This window comes from Gastrolobium bilobum, unplaced genomic scaffold (assembly GCF_033153095.1).
Source record: "Gastrolobium bilobum isolate Gb01-03AN ecotype WA unplaced genomic scaffold, APGP_CSIRO_Gbil_v1 utg36536, whole genome shotgun sequence".
NCBI classification, from domain to species: domain Eukaryota; kingdom Viridiplantae; phylum Streptophyta; class Magnoliopsida; order Fabales; family Fabaceae; genus Gastrolobium; species Gastrolobium bilobum.
Genome location: NW_026896181.1, coordinates 42,699 through 66,053, shown reverse-complemented (window position 1 = coordinate 66,053; position 23,355 = coordinate 42,699). Strand labels below are relative to the sequence as shown.

Genomic DNA, 23,355 nt, shown 5'->3' with positions numbered 1-23,355 from the left:
TATATCCCGGAGGGCCGGTCAACCATTTGTATCCTGGAGGGCCGATCTTCATTTTAACTTGGCTTCTTTTGTTGAAGCCTTATATTTAAGGAGATGATGCATTTTGCCTCTTTGAATTGCATTGCTGCTTTTTCTTGCATAGCTTTTTAATTTGGGCCCCACTTCTTTTGCGGTGCCATTTTATCTGAACCCGGCTTCATTTGCCGTGGTCTTTTAATTGGAGTTGGCTCTCTTCTCAATCCACAGTGGGGGGTAGTATTCGCCTTTTATCTCGAGCCTGGCTTCTCGTGCCTCGGCTCTTCTTTCAGCTTGGCTTTTTTCGCCCAAGTCTTGCATTCATCTAGTGGATTTTCTTCCTTATTTGAATGGATCTGGATCTCCTTCCCTTTTTTAGAGGGGATCTCCACACCACCTGATTAATTGTTCTTTGCAACATAATAAAGTATGAAGAAGGCAATAATCTTGATCAATCAGCAATAAATAATTATACATGTGCAATCAGATAATAATTGCAATTAGCAATCAATAATAGTTGACCAGCATCAGTCAACAATTAATATTATTTGACCATATTTCATGCTAGTGGATTTGATTGGGCATCCATCATAAAGGCTCTATGCTCCAAAATTTTCTTGATCTTCATTTATATTCCATGAAATATAGGGAACACGGCCTTATTGTGAAATCTGATGCTTCTTTATCATGATAATATTCAAAATATTCGCCGACCTTCTTTTCTCGACAATAATACTAAACACATGCATAACAATGTTGACCAGCATACATCTCGCATATCAATGTTTATGGAAATTTCACAGCATATAAGAATTTGGTCAAACGAGAAGTCATAAAATTATGATAATAATTTCTGGATATAAAAGTAAGGAAAAGAATGCTTCCTTATTATTTTGTCCCCATCCTGGTTGCAATAGATGATGGTTCTTGCCGTGAGAGTAACATAAACCACCTCGTGCCTTTTAAATTTGGGTCTATTGGCATGGTACCGGCATGTTATTTTTACGCCTATTGAAATTTGATCCTGGTTTCGGTCATGATACTGAATTGCTTATTGTTGGATGTTAGCCGAGATGCCTATTGAAGTCGGCTTTGAAATTCAATCCAACTCTTATTTATCCTGCATATCAATTACCCATCTTTTGCTTGGGGAAATTGTTAGTGGCCACAAGCAATAATACACTAGATTGGAAGCATAATTTCCATAAGTATATTATCCACGTGAGTGGTTTGTGCAACTATGAGATGTCATATTATGATAATAAATGAATTAACATAAGAGAAATTATATCCTGATCTGGATTATATTTCTGGCCGTCGACCGAGCTTGCTGTAAACATGGCTTAGAAATGTTCCTCAATCGGGTTCTCACACTGTCTGAGAAATCACCCAGCTACCAAAAGGACCTCAGTTTATTTCGCCTTGATGAAATTCAAGTAATCTGGGTTGTTTTTGAGCCACGAATGCATATCAATCAGCTAACAATTCGTTACCTCCTGTCCATGATAATCATAACAGAAAATAGTCAAAGTAAATTAATTTTTAAAGTCTCTGTGGTGAGATCTCGGATAACCATATCTTGTGTGGCGCGGGAGAGTAGGCTTCGTTTGCATGCTGGACTTAGGTCAAACTAATGCCCGTGATGAGTTTTCCAGTCTTTGGCTTTTAATCATTTGTTTGTTCAACAAAGTGGCAATGTAAGTGGGAGCCAAGATCTTGTCTCTTGTGGTTCTGATGGATTTGGAAGCTGACTCTCAGCTTCAAAGCAACAGTTGTGAATAATTTCACAAATCATTCAGCATCATGTGAGACTAACCACCAGCAAACGAGCAGAAGCCGAGCAACCAGCGATAAGGCCGCTCCGTCAACCATGATTGCGGTGTTTGAATTTTGGGAAAAGTTCACCAATGCCCCTGTGGTTTACTCCAGAATCACTTATGCTCCTGTGATTTTTTTCTTATCACATATGCCCATGTGGTTTGTAAAAGGGTATATTTTTTGCACATATGCCCCTGTGGTTTCTTAGTTTTTACAAAGCACCGGGACATATGTGATCGAAAAAAAACTACAGGAGCATAAGTGATTCTAGAATAAACCACAAACGCATTGTAAACTTTTCCCTTGAATTTTTGAGAGATGTTTCCAGCATTAATGTTGATCGCAGGCAAAAGCTTTTCTTTATGGGATCCATGGGCACATGGATGTTGGGAGCTTGAATTCAAGCATCACTATTACTGGTCCCACAAGTTGTACAGTGTACTTCAACAAAACTTTGAAATTCCTATGTCATTTGGATTTTGCCATGGTCAACCAAGGAGGCTGCCAAAAGCAACCGAGTTTGGAAATGCTACTCGGCCTCATAGGCATTCAATTATTTTTGGATGCTGTAGTTCCCATCACGGCTTGTCCACGTGAATTGAGAATTAATTCAAAAAATATATATGGCATTCATATTGCAATCGAATGATTTTGACCCCTTGCAAAAAGCATGCTTTCCAATAAGGTAAATGCATGCCAATTAAGACAAACGTTGAATATTTAATTAATAATATATGTTGCAAGATGTCAATAAAAGAATATCCATTTTAATCGTATATTTGCAATCAGGTCGGTCGCATGCTTATAGGATTGACAAAATCAATCAAATTAATTTCAGATAGAAAAATATTTTCTTATCAGAATCATGTTTTGCTAAGGTGGATCCTTTTCTCCAATATCAATATAAAATATTAAAAAGATTGATCCTTTTAAATATTGATACAAAATATTAAAAAAGTGGATCCTTTTATCAGATATTGATATAAAATATTTAAAAGGTGGATTCTTTTTTCCTTTCCCATGTAAATTTAGAATTTTAAAAGGAAGGAAACATAGCTTTTGCTCTTTGCTTGATTTGCCCCTTCTTTTTAACCTCGATCTCGGCTACGATCTTGTCTGGATCTCAGCCATGATTCTGATGACAGCGGTGGTCACGACCTTGATCTTAGTTTCATCATGCTCGTTGATATTGGCTTTCATATCTCAGATTACGAACTCTGGTCCGCCTTGAGCTGTTGAAGAGCTTCTTTTGCGTCCATCGTATTAAGATTTGGTTAGTCGGCGGTTTTTACGCCATTACCATATTTGGGTGGGAATCGAAATTTATGGTCCCCACAGACGGCACCAATGTTACGATCTGATAGATCGATATGTCCAATCATAGATTGGTATGTTAATATAGGATCTGTTTGCCCTCCCTCAGGTACCTATAGGAGAGGTACCCTAAAGATAAGCAGATCACTGTGCACAATAATATAACGACATAGTCAAGGCGTGGGGTGTGTGCACAGTGATAAGCTAAGAGAGAAGGTTTTGAGAGTGTGTACCTTATTAGTTTAACCCCTTATTTATAGATGGGTTACCTGACAGAAGTGGACTTTTGGGCCTCTCAGGAGTATTGAGGGTCCAATTGTTGATCCATTGCTGCCGTAGTAGGATTAGCATAATTAAGGAATGTTTCATTAATTCTCTCTTAACTGTTAGCCCTATTTGGATCTTCTAGAATATAGATCTTTGTCAGGTCCATAACAGGTTGAATGCTAATAAAAATCTAGGCTTCAAGTTTCAGTATCTAGCCATCAAAGATGCTCCAATTGAAATCTCGAGGGGTGGCCCAGTTATAAAGTGGACTGAGTACAATGAGCGAGAGCTTTTTTAGTGTTCCTGTCGCATCCTGTAATAAGTATTATTAGACAGCTATACTAATACTATGGATAAATTACTGAGTATGTATTTTCAAAAATATATAGCTAAAATATTAGAGTTATTTTTTTCTTCAAAAAAACATATCAGCACGAGTGTCTTATTTCCATGAGATAAATGTAGGTGCAATGGAGGCACTTAAAATATTTTTTCCAATGAACAATGTTGGGATTGAAAGGTCTCTCGTTTAATTCTTAATTCTAGGGGGCGTTTGGTTGCGGGAATTTGGCAAGATAGATGGGCAAATTACAAGTAGGATTCTAAGACAACCATGTTTGGTTAAACCGCTTTTGAAGATGGCTACCTAAATCATTATCTCAGGTGATCAATTTGGACGGCTATCTGTGACCAAAAAGCAGGCCAAATAATCCCACTTCGGGGGTGGTATTGCAGCTTACCTAGCTATTTCCTCACAGAGCTTGAAGTGAATTTTCACTTTCATCCATGGTTCAGTTCCTCCCATCACTACATCTTGTTCCTGATCCTGACAAAGGTTGCTGCAGGTGTGTTGTATATCAACAGTAAACATCTCATCGTTTTTTACTTCAATTCAATCTTCTAGCCAATTGCAATTGGGAAAATGTCAATGCTTTCTTCGTACAACCTAATCATGTATTTTGAATACAGGGTTATTTTCTTAATTTCATGCATCTTTTCCATCTATATTTTACTTACATCTAAACATAGATTTTATAAATATTACTTAATTTGTCCAGTAAAATTTATTCCAACAAAACAACTTTTTTTAACATTTTCCTACCAAACTCATTTTCCAACCATTTCCCTATATATATCATTTCCCTATTATTCATAAAATTTCTCCGCAACCAAACGCCCCCTTAGATGAAATAACTTGGGGTTAATGTAAAAAATATTTACATTTTATTCATGCGGCAAATGAAAAATATTTTCAGTATTCCAGGACCACTAAGTATTCACTACACCATTTATTAAATATGGAAAAAAAAAATATTTTGACCCTGTCCTCATTTTTATAATTATTTGCACTCTTATCCCTTATTTTTCCTATTTTGACAAAGGAGCAAGTGCTCCAAAAGCACCGAAAATGAGCTCGCGGCAAATGAGCTAACGATATGAATAGTTCATTTATTTAATTTTTCTCTCTCACTGTATAGTGTATAATATCAAACTGCTAGATACAAATATATCCATTATATACATTAGAACGTAGTTACAATACAGAATATTGGATCGTAATTCTTGCATAATATTTATAAAATAAATAAAATAAAAGTCTGAAATATGGAGGCTGGTGCTAACCAGTGAAGCTTAATAATACATATGTATCTGGAATGCCCTTGACCTTTATCATCATGGCAACCCATTGAAAGATTAAAACTTTGGGAGAGATCATTTTGTCACGTTTGGACAAAAAATTTACCAGACTGTCACGCCAATAGTAAATTTTGTCAAAATACCACGCGACATAATTCGCTATATAATGTAACGAATTATGTATGCAAGTAATTCGCTATACAGTGTAACGAAATACGCCACGTCAGAACCAAAAATGTCACATGTCAAATTTTGCAAAATTCGCTACCCTATGTAGCGAATTTTGCAAAATTTGACATGTGGCATTTTTGGTTCTGTAGTTCTGACGTGGCATATTTCGCTACACTGTGTAGCGAATTACTTGCATACATAATTTGCTACACTGTGTAGCAAATTATGTCGCGTGGCATTTTGACAAAATTTACTGTTGGCGTGGCAGTCTGATAAATTTTTTGTCCAAACGTGACACTTTAGTCACTGTTCCTAAAACTTCGGCCTTTGCCTATCCAGATACATAGGGTGGCCCATTCTCATATTTAAATATATATAATTTTTGGGCCATAGCCTTGTAATATATCCACTTACTTTATATTTAATTTTGGATTTTTATTCAACATATATTAATATACATGTTAAAAAATTAAAACAAAATTTAACAACGTTAAATATCTTAAGAACTTTCAAAAGTTTAATATTTTTATTTGAATGAAAATTTAATATACATGTTTCTTTAGTTTTTATGTTATAAAATGTGGGATAAATATTTGTCATATTATAAGAAATAATTTTATTTTTTACACGCATATAAAAAAATTGAGACTCATGTGGGGCCATATAAGGACAAGAGAGAAAAAAAAATATATTTCACATACTTTTATATATATGTAAGAGATAAAATTTAACATAAGAAATATTATTCCAATACAATATTTACTCCCATCAAGTAAACACATGTGAAAGACGGCTGAGACTAGTGGCATTTTACGTGGTTATTCTTATTGTTTATTTTTTTTAGTTTTTAATGGTGTTTTTTAAATATACTTATTTAAAAACTTAAAAAATTAAAACTTTATTAGCTATTTTGTTCTAGTTCAAAAGCTCAGTAGCCAACTGCTTCCTTTGATTTTTAACGTTCTCTTCCCCTGCAGAGGTTCAAACTTATCCTAAAGTTTGAGAGTTCACAAGTGTTTGTAATGTAGTTGTCTTTCACGACTTATAAGTATTACATCGATCTCTTTAGCTTCATGTTCCATTTATTTATAAAATGCATACAATTTTTTAAGGGTTTTATAAGAATTATGTTGTAGGAAAAGTGATTGTGTAATGTTATAGAGATTCGTTTTGCATGCCATAATTTTTTTTTCTTCAAAAAGTGTGGGTCCCACAAAATATTGTGTGTGTAGGAAAATTTGTTGTGTCATGTTAAATGACAAATGCAAATCCTATTTTTTAAACAATAAAGATATGTAAAACTTAAAAAAAAAAAAAAAAAATCAAATCAAATAAGGTTTATGTAATGGGTATGCGTCCCATTTTTATGAAAATGCTTCTCCAACAAGTCACTTTCCTTTGGCATAGGCTTACAAACACATATCTTTATAACTTCCCTCCCTATATTTCCAAAATCCTAATAGATCCGATTAATTCAATTTTGAATTTGTATCTCTACATAATTTTCAAGAGTTATAATTCTCAAGAATCGAACCAATTATCTTATAACCTTAAATATATTTTTTTCAATTGATGTAGTGCAGCTTAATCACTTATACTTATTTCAATTTAAATTTGGAATCCTTGCAGTTACATCAACCTCTCCCACTTATGAGAGCACATGGAGACACACCAAATTGTTCTCAACCACCGTATCAGAGATGACACATAATTATTTACGGAGAAGGTTATACTTACAACTTATTTTTCTTTACAACCTCTTACAATCAATATCTTAACCGTTGATTTCTGTCAATCAACGGTTAAGATTTTTGCAAATAAAATTTATTAAATAATTATTAATTCACAATAAATCTTAACCGTTGATTGACGAAAATTAACGATTAAGATATTGGTTGTAAAGAAAAATAGGTTGTAAGTATAACCTCTCCCATTATTTATAGAGAATAATATAAATTATTAAAAAGTTCCTTAACCAACAACTTAAGCTTTTGGAATGAATTAATTTTTTACATGGTATCAGAGCTTCGTGACCAAGAGGTCACGAGTTCAATCCTCACCGTCCTTCACTGTCAAGTGAAATTAAGTAAAATACAAGGTAAATAAAAAAATTGAGCATATGTAATATTCAATGGGGGACCCACACTTGTGCCAATGTCGGCAAGTGAAGACATAAATTTTGCTCGAAATCGAAGTTTGTTTTGTATACTGATCTATCAATTATAAGTAATGCAATTTGCTTGAAATCGAAGTTTGTTGTAAATATCTAAATATTTTCTTAATAATTTTTAGTGAGCTGGAGATAGATGGTTGAGATCTAAAGTTGGGGACTTGTGACCTCTCTTTTGTAAATATCTAAATATTTTCTTAATTCATTGTGTACAAAATGCCTCCTAGACACATGGCTATAGATACTATGTTTCTATCAAATGGCTATAAATATTTTCTTGATTATTTTTTTTAATGTTAAGTTGAAGTTTTATTTTATTTTCTTTTGTTTTTAATGTATTTAAAAAATTAAAAAAAAAAATTCATGGGCACTGCCCCCGAACGTCTATCACTATGTGTGCAGACATAAATAAAATTTTCTAAATCCGCCACTAGTAATATTCACGCTTCAAGCCCTAAGAGCTCTTGCGTAAAAGGATATGTTAGAAAATAATATAAATCATTATAAAGGTCCTCACCCAACAGCTTAAGTTTTTAGGTTGAATTGGTTCTTTATATTTACCAACACAGCTTGTTCAAGTCACCTCAAATATAACATATTTTATTACTTTATTATTCTATTTATACCATGTAAATATTAAATTATATATGTACTTAAATAATGAAACACGTACGAATATTGCAACAAATAAATACAATAAATTTATCTAACATAATTATTAAACTTTTAATAAAATTTTCATAATATTTTGAAAATTCTAAAAATGTTTTTTTAAAAAAATATTTTCGAAATACAATTTTTTTTAAAATCCAAATAAGTTAATTTGAACACGAATAAATAATTTATCTATCAACATAAGTGTTATATAAAATTTAAAACAAACCGTATAGTTCTTAATTAATTGGGATAAAATAATTTGTTATAATTAAAAGTTTATTTAAATAATAATAATTGCACAAACTTTATTCGAACAAGACTTTTATAAACTATCGTGCAAATTATTAGATAACATCTCTGCCATTATATATAGACCATTTATATACTCGTACTTATCGATTATTCTTTTCATTCATATGAATTATAGTCCTTTATAATTAATTTTATTTAAATTTTCACTTATAACCCGCTATATCTAAGTTCAATATAAAAAAAATTAATTTAAAAGTTACATAGCATCGCTTTTAAAAGTATAAACAATTATGTACCCCCAAAAAAAAAGTATAAACAATTCAAGATAATTTGTTTTTGTCATTGAATAACAGTGTATAATTGTCTCAGGCGCCAATACCAAAAATTATGAAGTTAATTAAAGCTAGGTTTGAGTTTTTTGTATCCTTGAATGTGACTTTAAACAGTTTTTTCCGTAGCTATAGAAAATTAAAAAAGGGAAGAATCATGTAGCAATTAGTAAATATAAGCGTCACTCAAAAACCAAATAAGCAAAAGAAATGAAAAAGAAAACGATGATTTGTAAAGTTTTCTACTTTGGGGTGGGCTTTCTTCGGTTCCATACACGATTGTGTTTTGTTTCAAGTAAAGTATTTTCATAATAATATATCCCTTTATTAAAAGTGAAATTTACGTGACATTAATCAATAATGAAATATGAGTCACTTTCTTATGGGTGATTGATAAACCTTTAGTTTATCTTGTTTAATGGACTAAAATAATATGAATTATCTAGTTGAACAAGTCAAAAATTAGGGTTTTAAAATGATAATCATGAACATTATCTGATTGTTAGAACTAATTAATATATTTGTTATTTTTAAAGGGATTTGATAACAAATGATTCAAATATGAAGATTTAGATAAAGAGAGATCAAATCAGAAAAGAAGATGAATCAAGGTGAAAACAATAAGATTGAAGATCTTATCAAGTTGTTAGAAGTGGGAGCTTAAGCCCCCATTCACAAGCTTAAGCGCCCAGACAAGTCCAACTTAGGCCCATTCAAGTTTTCTACTGCAATACGAACTCTTGACCTATTTAAACACCATTGGGGACCAGAAATACATAACTTTTAGATTGCTAAACAACTCTTGGGTGCTTGGAGGCTGAAGGAACGCGGAGAAACATCAGATTCATGTTCGTGAGCGGCGGAGACGGATCAACGTCAAGTGTTCACTGGAGATATTGAAGATCCACCAATCACTTATGGAGTTTGGGGGAGCTTTTCTATTTTCTTTTGTTCTTGATTTTGCCATGTCCGGCTAGTTCTTTAAGTAGTTAGGGTTAGATGGATTTTAGTCGATTTATTATGCTTTGAATAATTCGTACGTTAATTTTCCTTTTTATCATGAATGAAGTTATCTGTTTTTAATGCTTTATATAGGCTTGAATCTTATATAATGATCATCGGTAAATGCATGACAATAGGGATGTTGGTGTGTGATCCATATCTGATAACTTCATCGTAAACGCTATGATTCTAGGGATAGACATAGAATTTGCGTAACCTTAAGATTCTTGAACTTAATGCTTGCATTCTTGGGGAATAACTAGGGTTCTTTCAAGTTTGTAAAGGTTTTAGGGTAACAAGGGATTGAGCTCTAATAACACGCGAAAGAATTGGTTAGATTGATATTAAGGACGATTAACGTAAAGAAGGACTTCGAATCATAATAAGGAGATTAAAGGAAATCGAACCCCTAGCTACGTTTTTATTTTATTAGTTAAATCACATCTTTAATTTCTTGTCTTTAATTCTTGCAAGTAATTAGCTTAATATTTAATATTTTAATTTTGCAATTCAAATCCTGTTTCCAAATACACTTTCGATTGTCCAACTAAGTTTGCGATAGTGAATTAGTGCTTGAACCGTAATCCTCGTGGGAACGATCTCTTACTTAATCATATATTACTTGTACGATCGGTGCACTTGCCGTGAGTAGCAACAATGATGCAATGCAAATTAACCCTTTGAAACAGCCATAAGATTAAACTATCTCGTAATATTTAACTAAGGGCCAAAACCAAACATGAGCCTTCTTCTCATTTTCCCACATACTTTCAAGCCCAACGTGCATTCCCAAAGTTTGATCTCATCAATCTATCTCGCCACATACACACAGGTCAACAAACTCACACACAAACCAAAACCTCTATCAAATTCCATTTTTTCTTTCCCCATGTATTGACCCCTTTTTGTCATCAACCCACGACCCGTTTTTCTCTTCCAAGAAAAAAAAAAAAGAAGAAGCTTCGATCTTCTCCTATCGTTCCGCGGAATGGGCAATTACAAAATTTAAAACAATATTAGCGCATGAAAGCTGAGACCTTATATATATAATATCATTGAAAATTGAAGTTCTAGTCAAATGCATTTAAGATTTTTCATGTGCACGAATCCATACACGTTTTGGGAATTATGAGAAGCATTTCAGCCATTTAATTATGTTGGGAGAGTTTCGCCACAAATATTCTATAAATAGCCAAAAACAACTCAATTTCTTAATCACATCATAACCTGAAGTCTTTTTTAATAGTCCATATTTGTTAATATAATTTGGATCATGGATCGCAAAGGTAGTGACAGTGTTAGTGGTGGTGCTGGCAGGACTGGAGGTGGAACTGGAAACCATACCCCCAAAGACAACGTTGGTACTACGGGTTCTTCTGAAGTGATGAAAGCTCCTGGTGGAGCGGATGGGTCCTACATTTCAAGGGAAGAATTTGAGAAAAACCCTCAGGGATATTTTGCTGGTTTGCATGCTGCACAAAAGGACGACAACAACAACAACAAGAAGTAGTTACATTTTACGGAATATGGTTATGTAGATTTATTCCCCCAGTGCTAAGAAATAATCTTTATGTTTGTTGCCTATATATAGGCACTACTGTTTTATAATAAAGCACTTGCTTTTTCAAGTCCTTCTTCTATACCTGTCTCGTAAATTTTTGTGCTATTTTTTTATTGCATGCTTGGTTTTTGTTAAATTTTAAGTGTTTAATAATGTTTGGAGAGACTCAAAGCCCTAGTTAGGATTTTGGATACAAATTGGTTTTAAAAAAAATAAAGTATAAATACTGTTGTGTTTGCAATTTTTTTTTGAGAGAAAATGTAAGTTTAATTTTAAAATATTCAGTAAGACTTTGATTTAAACAAAATTCGACAAATAAATTTTTATTTTCTTTTAAATAATTTTAAAAAATATCATATTAAATAATTATAATTTAACATGAATACAAATATACTTAATAGTTAATACAAATACGATACAAATTTAAAAATAGTTCAATTTTCAATATGAATACGACCTGCTTATTTTGGAAATGGTCGTGACATGAATAACATCTCAAGTTGTCAAGGGTTAACACAAAATAATAAAACAAAAATAATTTAAGAAAATCATACTCTTATTGCTAGAAAAAAAAGTTATCTTATGCCACTGATGTCAACTATGCGGGTTGACACAAATAATAAAATAAAAATAATTTAGGAAAATCATACTCTTATTACTAGAAAAAAAGCTATTTTATACCACTGATTATAATTATGTACTTTGAGGAGTACATAGTTATAATATTAAAGCTATTTCTTTTTCTTTTTCTTCGGAAGTGGTCGGTGACATATATAGAGAGAAAACAATTTTAATTTTATAATTATGTATTTCTTGAAATACATAATTATAATGAGTGACATAAAATAACTTTTTTTTCTAACAATATAAAAAAAGGACCCAATAATTTATATATTATCAATACGAGATAATTTGTGTTATATTGTGACTCGCAACATAATACAAAAATTTTCATATTAATTTTTCTTAATACCAACATCACAACACAAATTTCTCATGTTATATTGTGTTATAGTAGTATTGAAAATTATCATCCGTAATGTGATACGTCACTGGTTGCATCATTTGTCACATGTATCCTTCTAAGAGTTCCCGATAAATCTAACATAATACAAATTTTTTCATATTAATTTTTTTCATTACCAACACCACAACACAAATTTTTCATGTGATATTGTACTAGGGGGACATTTGGTTGAAGATAAATTTTTTGACTACTAGAAAAATATAATTACTAGAAAAATGGTTGGAATGTGAGTTTGGTAGAAAAATATAAAAAAAGTTGTTTGGTTGACCAAAATATTACTAGGAAAATTTATTTAAATTTGCAAAATCTATGTTCGAGAGAAACTTCACATCTGTTTTTTCACTTTTTCAGTTATCTCAAAATACTAAATCTCAAGTGGTTCTGTAACAGTTAATTTCATTCAAAAATCAACACAAAAGTCATTTCTCCATCTATCCTATTTGTCTAGTTTTTTTTTCAAAAACCTGAACCAAACGTAGTATTTTTCAATATCCACTTACACTTTTCCATCAATTCCAAAATAAATTTTATACCAAACACTACCTAATAGTATTGAAAATTATCACCCATAATTTGATACGTCACTGGTTGCATCATTTGTCACATGTATCCTTATAAGAGTTCCCGATAAATCTAGCTACATGTTCCTTCATGTGATTTGTACCTTTACTAATTATTATTAAACACATGCTAATTTCTTCGTGTCATCAGAACATAAGCTGTTAAGACATAGGGATAATCATGGCAAGCATCTAACACCTCACCCAGCTCAACACTTGTTTTAAGAACCTTAACAAGCACTGACCTCAGTGCACTAACGACACACCTCCCATTTTCTCTCTCTCACTTAGAACCCCAACAGCCAACGATGCATCATCTAATTCTACTCTTGGTGGTCTTTAATCTGCTGCTAGTGTTCGCAGCAAGAATCGCATACTCAATCATTTGGGTCCCATGGATCATTGCACGTCACTTTCATAAACAAGGCATAAGGGGTCCCTCCTACCGTCCGATCAAAGGGAACGCGGAAGAGATTCGAAGTATGTTCGCGGAAGTTCAATCAAAGCCAATGGCTTTATGCCACGACACCCTTCAGCGCGTGTGTCCATTCTATCACAGGTGGTCTCCCATGTATGGGAAAACTGTTCTTTATTGGCACGGGTCGAAACCCAGGCTAGTCATATCCGACCCGGATATCATTAAGGAGGTCCTTTTGAAAACGGGTGAATGGTTCGAGAGGATGGACACAAATCCCTCGGTGAAACAGTTCTTTGGAAAAGGAATACTCACTTCAAAAGGTGAGTCATGGGCTACTCATAGAATGATCGCTAACCAGGCTTTTAAAGTGGAGCAAGTTAAGGTAATCTTTTCCTTACACTAAATATATTTTGAGTAAATCTCTTTTTTTGAGTCTACGAACAAAAAATACTATTCTTATTTCCCTTTGCAAAAAAATTATTAGTCCTGACTTGTTTAAGAAATTTAAAGTGGACTCATTTAGTTAAAATTATGGTCCTTCATAAATTCAAATAAAACTTACATTAATCCCTCAAAATAATTAAAATAAATTCACTTTAAATTTTATAAAGATCAGGCTACTATTTTTTTTTTGTAAGAGAGTAAACTGAGTATTGTAATTTTTGTTAGGTATCCAAAACTAATTTTAATCGTATTTTTATTCAACTCATGGAATAACTTCAACATAAGTAAAAAACAAAAAAGCTAATCTACTAAAAAAAACTAAAATATATTTTTATCTTAGTACATTAAGGAATGAGATATTATGTCTACTTTTTATCATGTGATCATATTTATTTTATCTACTTTTTTTTAATATTATTATATTACAATTTTAAGAGGAGAAAGAAATGATGAAAGTGAATTAAAATTATAATCTAATGATACTGAGAAGAAGTAAGTAGAAATGTGTTTTTAATTTAGTTCCAATGTAAAGTGTTTAATTAATATTTATATGAATAATTATTTTAATTTTATTTCAGTTGTATAGTTCATATGAAGTTACTCTTTAATACAGAGACTAAATTTAAAATAATTGTAGGGACCAAAATATAATATTTCTTTTTCCCAAACACTGAAGTATATAGGAGAAAGAGCCTTTAATAATTTAAGCAGGAAGTTTAAAATGCCTAGACCTTTATATGATAAAACTTCTCATAACCAATGAATCCTTTTCGAACATTGAGTTTCATGAATTTTTATGACATAATACCTACCATTTATAGTGTTGTGAATCTATGATATGGAATTCAATATAAATTAACTAACAATTTTCATGACTGAAATGTATTTGTGCCAGTCTTGGATTCCAGAAATTATAGACAGCACGAAATTGATGTTTTACAAGTGGGAAAACGAGAATAGAGGCGATGGTGAATTTGAGATTGAAGTAAATAGAGATGTCCATGATCTTTCAGCTGATATTATATCCAGAGTCGCTTTTGGAAGCAGCTATCAAGAAGGAAAAGAGATTTTCGAATTACAAGAACAACATTGCAAGCTAGTTTTCCTTGCCTCAAGAAGTGTTTATATTCCTGGGTTCAGGTAATCATATTAAAATTATTTAACATATAATATAAAACCATTGAAACTATTACTTACTAGTTTAAGCTTTTGGATTCGATTGACGTTTTACATGATATAAGTGTCTCTATCAAGTGATCACAAGTTCGATACTCATCGCCTCAATTTTATTAATAACTAATTAATATTATGAAATTTATTAGCATTGATAGAAAGGGCTTGTGTATTATTCATCCCTAAAGTCTGCTGGACTCTTATGTGAGGGGTCATGTTAGATATATAATATACTGGGGCAGAATATTCTTACATCGGTGTAAGAGTTAGAAGTCTTACACTCAATCTTGATCATTGATCCACTTGTATCCAATGGTTCACATTACTAAAAAATTTGAGCCCTTAGATATAAGTGGGATCAACGAACAAGATTAAAAGTATAACTTACACTGGTGTAAAATGATCCTGACCCATAATATAAAACCAATGAAATTTCATTATTTAATAACTTAAACTTTTTGATTGAATTAATTTTTTACATAATCCCCCGTAAATTGTTTGTTATTTTCTTTGTACAAACATTTTTTTTTATATATAAATGCATCCAAATACTCCTTACACAATTAAGCTATTAATGTGCATGCAGGTTTTTACCTACCAAGAAGAATAGAGAAAGAAAGAGACTAGAGAAGAAAACCCGTGAATTAATTCGAGTGTTGATTGAGGATAGCCATAAAGCACTAAAAAATTCAGATAATTTGCTTTCTTTGTTGATTTCTTCTCACAAATCTTTCAACAATGAGACACAAACATTAGGGTTGGACGAGATAATAGATGACTGTAAAAATTTCTATATGGCGGGAAAGGAAACAAATGCGAATTCAATAAGTTGGGCACTCTTCCTTTTAGGGCTGAATCAAGAATGGCAAAGCAAGGCACGTGAGGAGGTACTTCGTGTTTTAGGACCTCATACTCCCCCAACCGCAGAAACATTAAGTGACTTGAAATTTGTAAGTTTATTATGCCTTGCTAGTTTCTTAATTTTGTAATATATATTTTTAAAGAAAAAGGATCCGTTTACAAATTTTTGTAAATTACACTATATAATTCTGGAAGTACGTAGTGTAATTTAATGTACTTTCGAAATATATAGTATAATTTGTAAAAAATTTGTAAACAAAAAATTTATAAATATAATTCTCTCCATTTTTTAAAAACATTCTCAATCACTAAAAAGGTCGTGGCTTTGAATATGTGAAATAGTCTCTTTGTAAATATGAAAAGATAAAGTTATATATAAAAATTGCTCTCACCCTTATCCTCGTGAGTCGAAATTTAATAGGAAGGAAGAAACGACCGAGTCAAAAAGTTTTTTTTTGAAGAGGAGGTCAAATTATAGTGTGAATTTTTTCTTTCAAGTGATAATTATTTATATGAGAAAAAAAAATTGATACTTACAACTAAAGATTTTTGTAGATTTTGAAGGGGGCGAGCATTAGATATATGATCAAAAAATTAGAACTAAACCTCACTTCTATAGGTTTATATAAATTTGATGGAGCGAACACCCCCGCTAGCCCTTCTTTCCCTCCACCACTGGAAGGATGATTCTCATTCACTAAAAAAATAGTAATCTTCTCTCATTTCTCTCAACAGGCGAGTTTGATAATTCAAGAAACACTTAGACTCTACGCTATGCCAGGTTCAATAGTGAGGCAAGCAAGTAAAAGAGTTAAGCTTGGGAACATTGATGTTCCTGCTGGTACACAATTATATTTGTCTATCACTGCACTTCATCATGATACTGAGTTATGGGGAGAAGATGCTCTTGAATTCAATCCTATGAGATTTACTGAGCCGAGAAAGCATTCAGCTTCGTATTTTCCCTTTGGATTGGGCCCCTACAATTGTGTGGGTCAAAATTTAGCTTTGATTGAAATGAAGATTGTTCTAGCCATGATCTTACAAAGATATTCTTTTGCTCTTTCGCCAACATATGCTCATGGACCGATCTTGTTGATGGGTGTGTCTCCTCAATATGGCATGCAAATTGTCTTTAGGAGATTGTGAAAATGATTATCAGTGTTTGGAATGACAATGTCATTGGCTTATTCTCAAATCTAAGGTGAATCATGTAACACTCCGGGTATTAATTTTAGTATGAACTATTATTTGATATTTGGGCATGGAAAGTAAGACAATTACGTATTTCGGTAGAATTTTTCTAAGTTTTGGGCTTTTTATTGATTGGTGTGTATTTTATTTTTTGAAATATGTTAAATGGATAACTTGATGTTTTTCATTGAGTTCTAATGATTATGTGATTTATTAAAGGGAATTATTAGTCTTCTGTTGCATGAAATGGAGTATCTTATGCGATACACTCATTATAAGTGGGCTCCATCAAATTTTAAGAAAGAGAAAAAAAGAAAAAAGAATAACGAAGGGTGAGTTGGAGAGAGTCCCTATCTTGTGTGGCATAAGACTAAGTTAACCCTTTATTAAATGTTTGTTCAGATCGAGCCTAATTAATAAGTGTGTTAGTTATGGCATATGCACGATGAGTAAAAACTGAGATTACTGCTTCCTATATTATGTGTCGATGATTCACACTTCGCTTTAAAGCTTTTGAGTGGGCACTCTTTTTTTTTTATATAATATAATAGTGAAAATTCACATATAACTTAATATAAATTATTCGAATTTCTCGTCATTAGACCAATTCCAACAGCTTTGAGTGGGCACTCTTTTTGTTAAAGTCTTAATTACATAAAAGGAGTTTCACCTTACACATTTCATATTGATATTGACTTGAAAAAGGGTATTCTAATATATTATAGAATTGTAAATAATCTGTACAAAGGGTTCTCTATTTATAGAGAATATTTGACCTACTTTTAACCTAATGGGCTTGGCCCAATACAACAAAGAGCTTGGCCCAATACAACAATAAATGACTAAATAATAACTAAATCAATATTATTTACAACACTCCCCCTCAAGCTGAGGAATAAATATTTATCATTCCCAGCTTGCTAGTAAGTTCTTGAAATCTGTCTGAAGGAAGCCCCTTTGTTAATAGATCAGCCAATTGACGCCCAGTGGGAATGTATGGAGTGGTAAACAACCCGCTATCAAGTTTCTCTTTGATGAAATGGCGGTCAACCTCAATATGTTTAGTCCGATCATGTTGAACTGGATTATGAGCTATACAAATAGCGGACTTATTATCACACAGCAGCTTCATAGGTCCCTCACATTTTATTTTGAGATCATCAAGAACAATTTTCAGCCACAGTAACTCACAAATGCCTTGAGCCATAGCTCGAAATTCAGCTTCTGCACTTGATCTGGCAACCACATCTTGTTTCTTACTTCTCCATGTCACCAAGTTACCGCAAAGAAACATGCAATAACCAGTGGTAGAACGACGGTCAGTCACGGATCCAGCATAATCAGCATCTGTGTAGACTTCTAAAGATAGATTGCCATCACGTCGGAATAACAATCCTTTACCAGGAGTACCTTTAATATACTGAAGAATTCTCTCTACTGCCTGCATGTGTTTTTCTTTTGGATCGTGCATAAACTGACTGACAACACTAACAGCATAAGCTAGGTCTGGTCTAGTATGGGCCAGATATATCAATTTCCCAACTAGCCGTTGATATTGTCCTTTATCAACTGGAGGACTCTCTTCTTCATAGCCCATCTTGTGATTCTGCTCAATAGGAGTATTAGAGGGTTTACACCCGAGCTTTCCTGCTTCTTTGAGAAGATCAAGAACATATTTCCTCTGGCTGATAAAAATTCCTTTGCTTGAATGAGCTACTTCTATCCCTAGGAAATATCTCAGTTTCCCAAGGTCTTTGATTTCAAACTCAGAGGCAAGCCGTGTTTGCAGAATCTGTCTCTCCACAAAATCATCACCTGTGATGATAATATCATCAACATATACAAGGAGCACAGTAAGCTTCCCATTTTGGGAGTGCTTGAAGAAAAGAGTGTGATCTCCTTGGCTCTGTCTGTATCCTAAGGTCATCATAACCTTAGTAAATCTTCCAAACCAAGCACGAGGTGACTGCTTCAATCCATACAAGGCCTTTTTTAATCTACAAACTTTATTTTCCCCCTTCACAGAATCAAAACCAGGCGGGATTTCCATGTAGACTTCTTCTTCTAACTCACCATTGAGGAAAGCATTTTTCACATCAAATTGATTTATATCCCAATTGTAATGGGCAGCAAGGGATAACAAGATTCTCACTGTATTCATCTTTGCAACTGGAGCAAAGGTTTCTTCATAATCAATGCCATAGGTTTGAGTGTAACCTTTGGCCACTAATCGAGCCTTATATCTCTCAAGAGTGCCATCAGAATTATATTTCAGGGTATAAACCCATCTGCACCCTACTGCTTTCTTTCCGTTGGGTCTATCAATAACCTCCCATGTTTTATTTTTCTCCAAAGCATTCATCTCCTCTTGCATGGCTTGAGCCCAATTCCTATCTTTCAAGGCTTCATGTACTGATTTTGGGATTGCAATAGAATCTAGTGCTGAAACAAAGCTTTTGTGCTGCACAGAAAGATTAGCAGAGGAAACAAAGTGGGAGATAGGGTATTGAGTACAAGAGGGACATGAGGAACAAGTTTTCTTGTGACAAGATCTTTTTCCTTTTCTAAGAGCAATAGGTAAGTCATCAGAAGTAGAAGCAATGGGTAAGTCATTAGAGATATCAGAAGAAATAGACAAATCATGAGAGGAAATAATATTAGAATCAGAAACAGGAGATTCAGAAGAAATAGGAGATTCAGGACTTACCAGTGGTTCAGACGATTGAGGTTGCTGGTGAGACAGTATGGGTTGTATCTCAGGTGTATTTGAAGGTTCTGACACACCAGGAGCAGACACACTAGGAAGAGAGAAGATTGATCCAGACTCAAAGAAGGAAGGGGACGAGTCTTCTGAAGAACTATTCTCCCCCTGACGATGAGGACCCAGGAAATAAGATTCAGATTCTTGAAAGGTGACATCCATAGAAACAAAAAATTTCCGACTTGGTGGATGATAACACTTGTACCCTTTTTTATAAGGGTTATAACCAAGGAAGATACACTTAAGAGCCCTAGGATCCAACTTACTTCGATGTTGTTTATGAACATGGACAAAGGCAACACATCCAAACACTCTTGGTGGAAGGCTCTGCAATATGGGAACAGAAGGAAAGAAGGAAGTCATGGAATGAATAGGACTGATATTGTTAAGGACCCGTGAAGGTAAACGGTTGATCAAAAAAGTTGCAGCTAATACTGCTTCTCCCCAATAAGAACTAGGAACAGATGTCTGAAAAAGTAGTGCTCTAGCAACTTCAAGAAGGTGACGATTTTTCCTTTCAGCAACCCCGTTTTGTTGAGGGGTATCAACACATGTGAGCTCATGAATCATACCTCTGTCTGAAATGAATTGTGACAGGCGTTGATTGACGTACTCAGTACCATTATCAGATCTGAGTCTTTTAATACCCTTACCAAACTGAGTCTCAACCATGTGATGAAACCGAATAAATATCTCTGGTACTTCAGACTTGTCTTTCATCAAGTATATCCATGTTATCCGAGTACAATCGTCAATAAAAGAAACAAACCACCTAGCACCTGAAACACTGTGCACTTTAGAAGGGCCCCAAACATCAGAATGGATAAGAGAAAAAGGTTCTCTGCTTTTAATAGTGCTAGAAGGAAATGACACTCGATGGTGTTTTGCAAATTCACAAACATCACAATGAAAGGTCTCAACCGACTTATTGAGAAACAGAGAGGGGAACATAGACTTCAAAAGACTAAATGGTGGATGCCCGAGACGCTTGTGATGGAGCCAAATCATAGACTCTGCAGTAGAAGGATGACATGTCATTAATAACTGATTTTTGCTAGCATGGTCTGGAAGGAGATGATACAACCCATCCTGTTCATTAGCAACTCCAATTGTCTTCTTCGTGGTAAGATCCTGAATAAGACAATGAGAAGGAAAAAATGTGATAGAACAATTCAAATCAGTTGTAAGTTTTTGAGTGGAGATAAGATTAGTAGAAAGCTGAGGAACATAAAGAACATTTTTAAGAAACAAGGAAGGTTGAATTTGAATGTTACCAGAACCAATAACTGATTTATGGGATCCATCAGCTACGGATATAGTATGACTACCAACAGTAGGATGATAAGAACAAAATAACTCAGTACGACAAGCCATATGATCAGTTGCACCAGAATCCAAAATCCATGAGGTTTTAAAATCAGTGCAAGAAGCAAGAAGAGATATAGAACGTGTGCTCTTACCAGATAAGATCGAAGAACTATCATGCTCAGCCATTCTTTAACAAAAAAAGTTAACAACCAGCGATAAAATCAACCAAACAGAATATCAAATGACCTCTGATCAGAAAAATAATTACAGATCCAGACAGAAGACAAGAAGACGAGAAGAATGGTGGTGGTCCGGTCCAAAAACACGGCCGCACGCGCCGGAGAAAGAAGCTGCGCGTGGGATTCACTCGCCGGGAAAGGGGCGGCGCGTGAGAGCGCGTGGATGGGCTTCGCCGGCTGAGATTTTTCTGGTGTGGTCGTCCGGTGAGCGCACACCTGTCTGTGGGTGGTCGCGGTTGAAAAGTCGCCGGAAAGTGGTCCAAACGGTGAAGACAGATCTGATTGGAGGCGATCGGAGGTGTTTCGGTCGTTTGTGGCGGAGGAACACTGCGTAGAATGATAGATCGGAGGAAAAATAAGGTCAACAATGGTCCCCTTGGTCCAAAAGGTCCCCGGAAAAATTTTCCGGTGGCGGCTAATGACGGCAAGAGGCAAAGAAATTAGGGTTTTGTTAAAAAAGAAGATAATATGTGCGGAAGCAAAGCCCTCAGATCGAGAGCTCTGATACCAACTTGAAAAAGGGTATTCTAATATATTATAGAATTGTAAATAATCTGTACAAAGGGTTCTCTATTTATAGAGAATATTTGACCTACTTTTAACCTAATGGGCTTGGCCCAATACAACAAAGAGATTGGCCCAATACAACAATAAATGACTAAATAATAACTAAATCAATATTATTTACAACATATTGTAAACAACTATTTTAACCCAAAATTTTAAAGCATTAGATGAGACTACATTGATAATTTTATATCTCTAATACATCAATACACAATAGCCCTTTGAACTTGAAGTATAAATATTACACAGGTCCATTTTTTAGTTTACCTTGTGCTTATTTAATTTCACTACAAAGTGAATGGCAATGAGAATCGAATTCGTGATCACTTGGTCACTCCAACACTGACACCAAATATAGAATAATTTCAACCTAAAATCTTAAGGTATTGGATAAAATTATATTAATGATTTTACATCTCTCTAACAAATATGCATTTCAATTTTACCAATTCTTATGTAATTCTGGAATTTCTTACTATTTTAACAACAGTTAAGCGTCTAAATCAATAATTTGGTGTTGCTAAAAGAATAGAAAAACTATTATCATTCATTGGGTAGAAGGGAGTGATAAATGATAAATACATTGAGATAACGTTGTGTTTTTCATGAGGCTTTTATATAGACAATTTAAGATATATCAATAACTAGTTTATCAAATAAGATAAGGATACAAAATAAAATCATTTATCATTATCACTAATACGATACTTTATGACTATATGATGCATGGGATGTGATTTTAACATTCCTTCAAAATGGATCTCTCATGTTAAAATTTCATATGAGAGAGTCACGTGAATTTTTTTTATTAATAATAGTTGAACATCATCTATTTAATGCATGTGAAGAAAGAGATAAATATAAAAATCATTCCTTTTTTCCTTAGTTATCCCTAATAATCCTAAACTGGAGTGTGAAAAACTGAAGGCAATAAATATCTAACTTTCTAACCAGAAAAACAATTAATGTGTAACTTGCTAACCAGAAAAATCATTTGTTTCTTATCCAATCCTCTAAAAAGACAAAGCTGGCGGTAAAACCAATTTTGAAGAAATGGTTTATATAAGCAATATAAAAATTGTTTACAACTAACTTGTGAAATAAGATAAAAATATAAAACATAATAATTAACAAAATGATTAATCTTAGTTATCATGTAATTTCCACATTAATATCTTTATCCGAGAAGGAAAAGGTGTCAATAAAGTGAAAAACTCACATGAAAGATATGTTTTTGTTTTTGCAAGATTGATAGTGGGGCAAAGTGAATGAATCATGGTTGTTGGTTTCCATGGTGTGTGGAAATTTGATGGGGTGAATAGTTGCGCTTTTACTGGGCATTAGTTTTCCATTGAAAATTTCTTTGATGGTGTGAATTTTAGATATTATTAGGAAATATTTAAATTTAATTTTAAAAACTTTAAAAATAAGCAATTAACTTAGTATTATTTTGAAAAAAATATGTTTCATATATTAAATAAGGATTCGCTTTTACTGCAGTAAGCCCAATACGATGTCGTTTTGGGACGAAAATCATGGTATTTTTGTAATTTTAATTTATTTCAGGGTTATTATAGTTTTTATAATTATAATTTTTTAATATTTCAAT

General features: G+C 33.3%; 1 protein-coding gene across 1 annotated transcript; it reads left to right on the top strand.

Annotated features, from left to right (window-relative positions):
- The first annotated feature begins 13,001 nt into the window (after positions 1 to 13,001).
- LOC133298140 (cytochrome P450 734A1-like) lies at positions 13,002 to 16,826 on the top strand. Its single transcript, XM_061497375.1, has 4 exons — positions 13,002 to 13,581; positions 14,539 to 14,783; positions 15,403 to 15,766; positions 16,413 to 16,826. Exons 1-4 carry the CDS (start codon positions 13,090 to 13,092, stop codon positions 16,824 to 16,826), a joined length of 1,515 nt encoding a protein of 504 aa, XP_061353359.1. The 5' UTR covers positions 13,002 to 13,089.
- Positions 16,827 to 23,355: the final 6,529 nt, after the last annotated feature.

Excerpts from the sequence above, each read along its gene's own strand:
- LOC133298140 (XM_061497375.1), top strand. The coding sequence starts at position 13,090 with ATGCATCATCTAATTCTACTCTTGGTGGTCTTTAATCTGCTGCTAGTG. Across the intron at positions 14,784-15,402 it reads GTTTATATTCCTGGGTTCAG|GTTTTTACCTACCAAGAAGA; the intron begins GTAATCATATTA and ends ATGTGCATGCAG. Across the intron at positions 15,767-16,412 it reads CATTAAGTGACTTGAAATTT|GCGAGTTTGATAATTCAAGA; the intron begins GTAAGTTTATTA and ends TTCTCTCAACAG.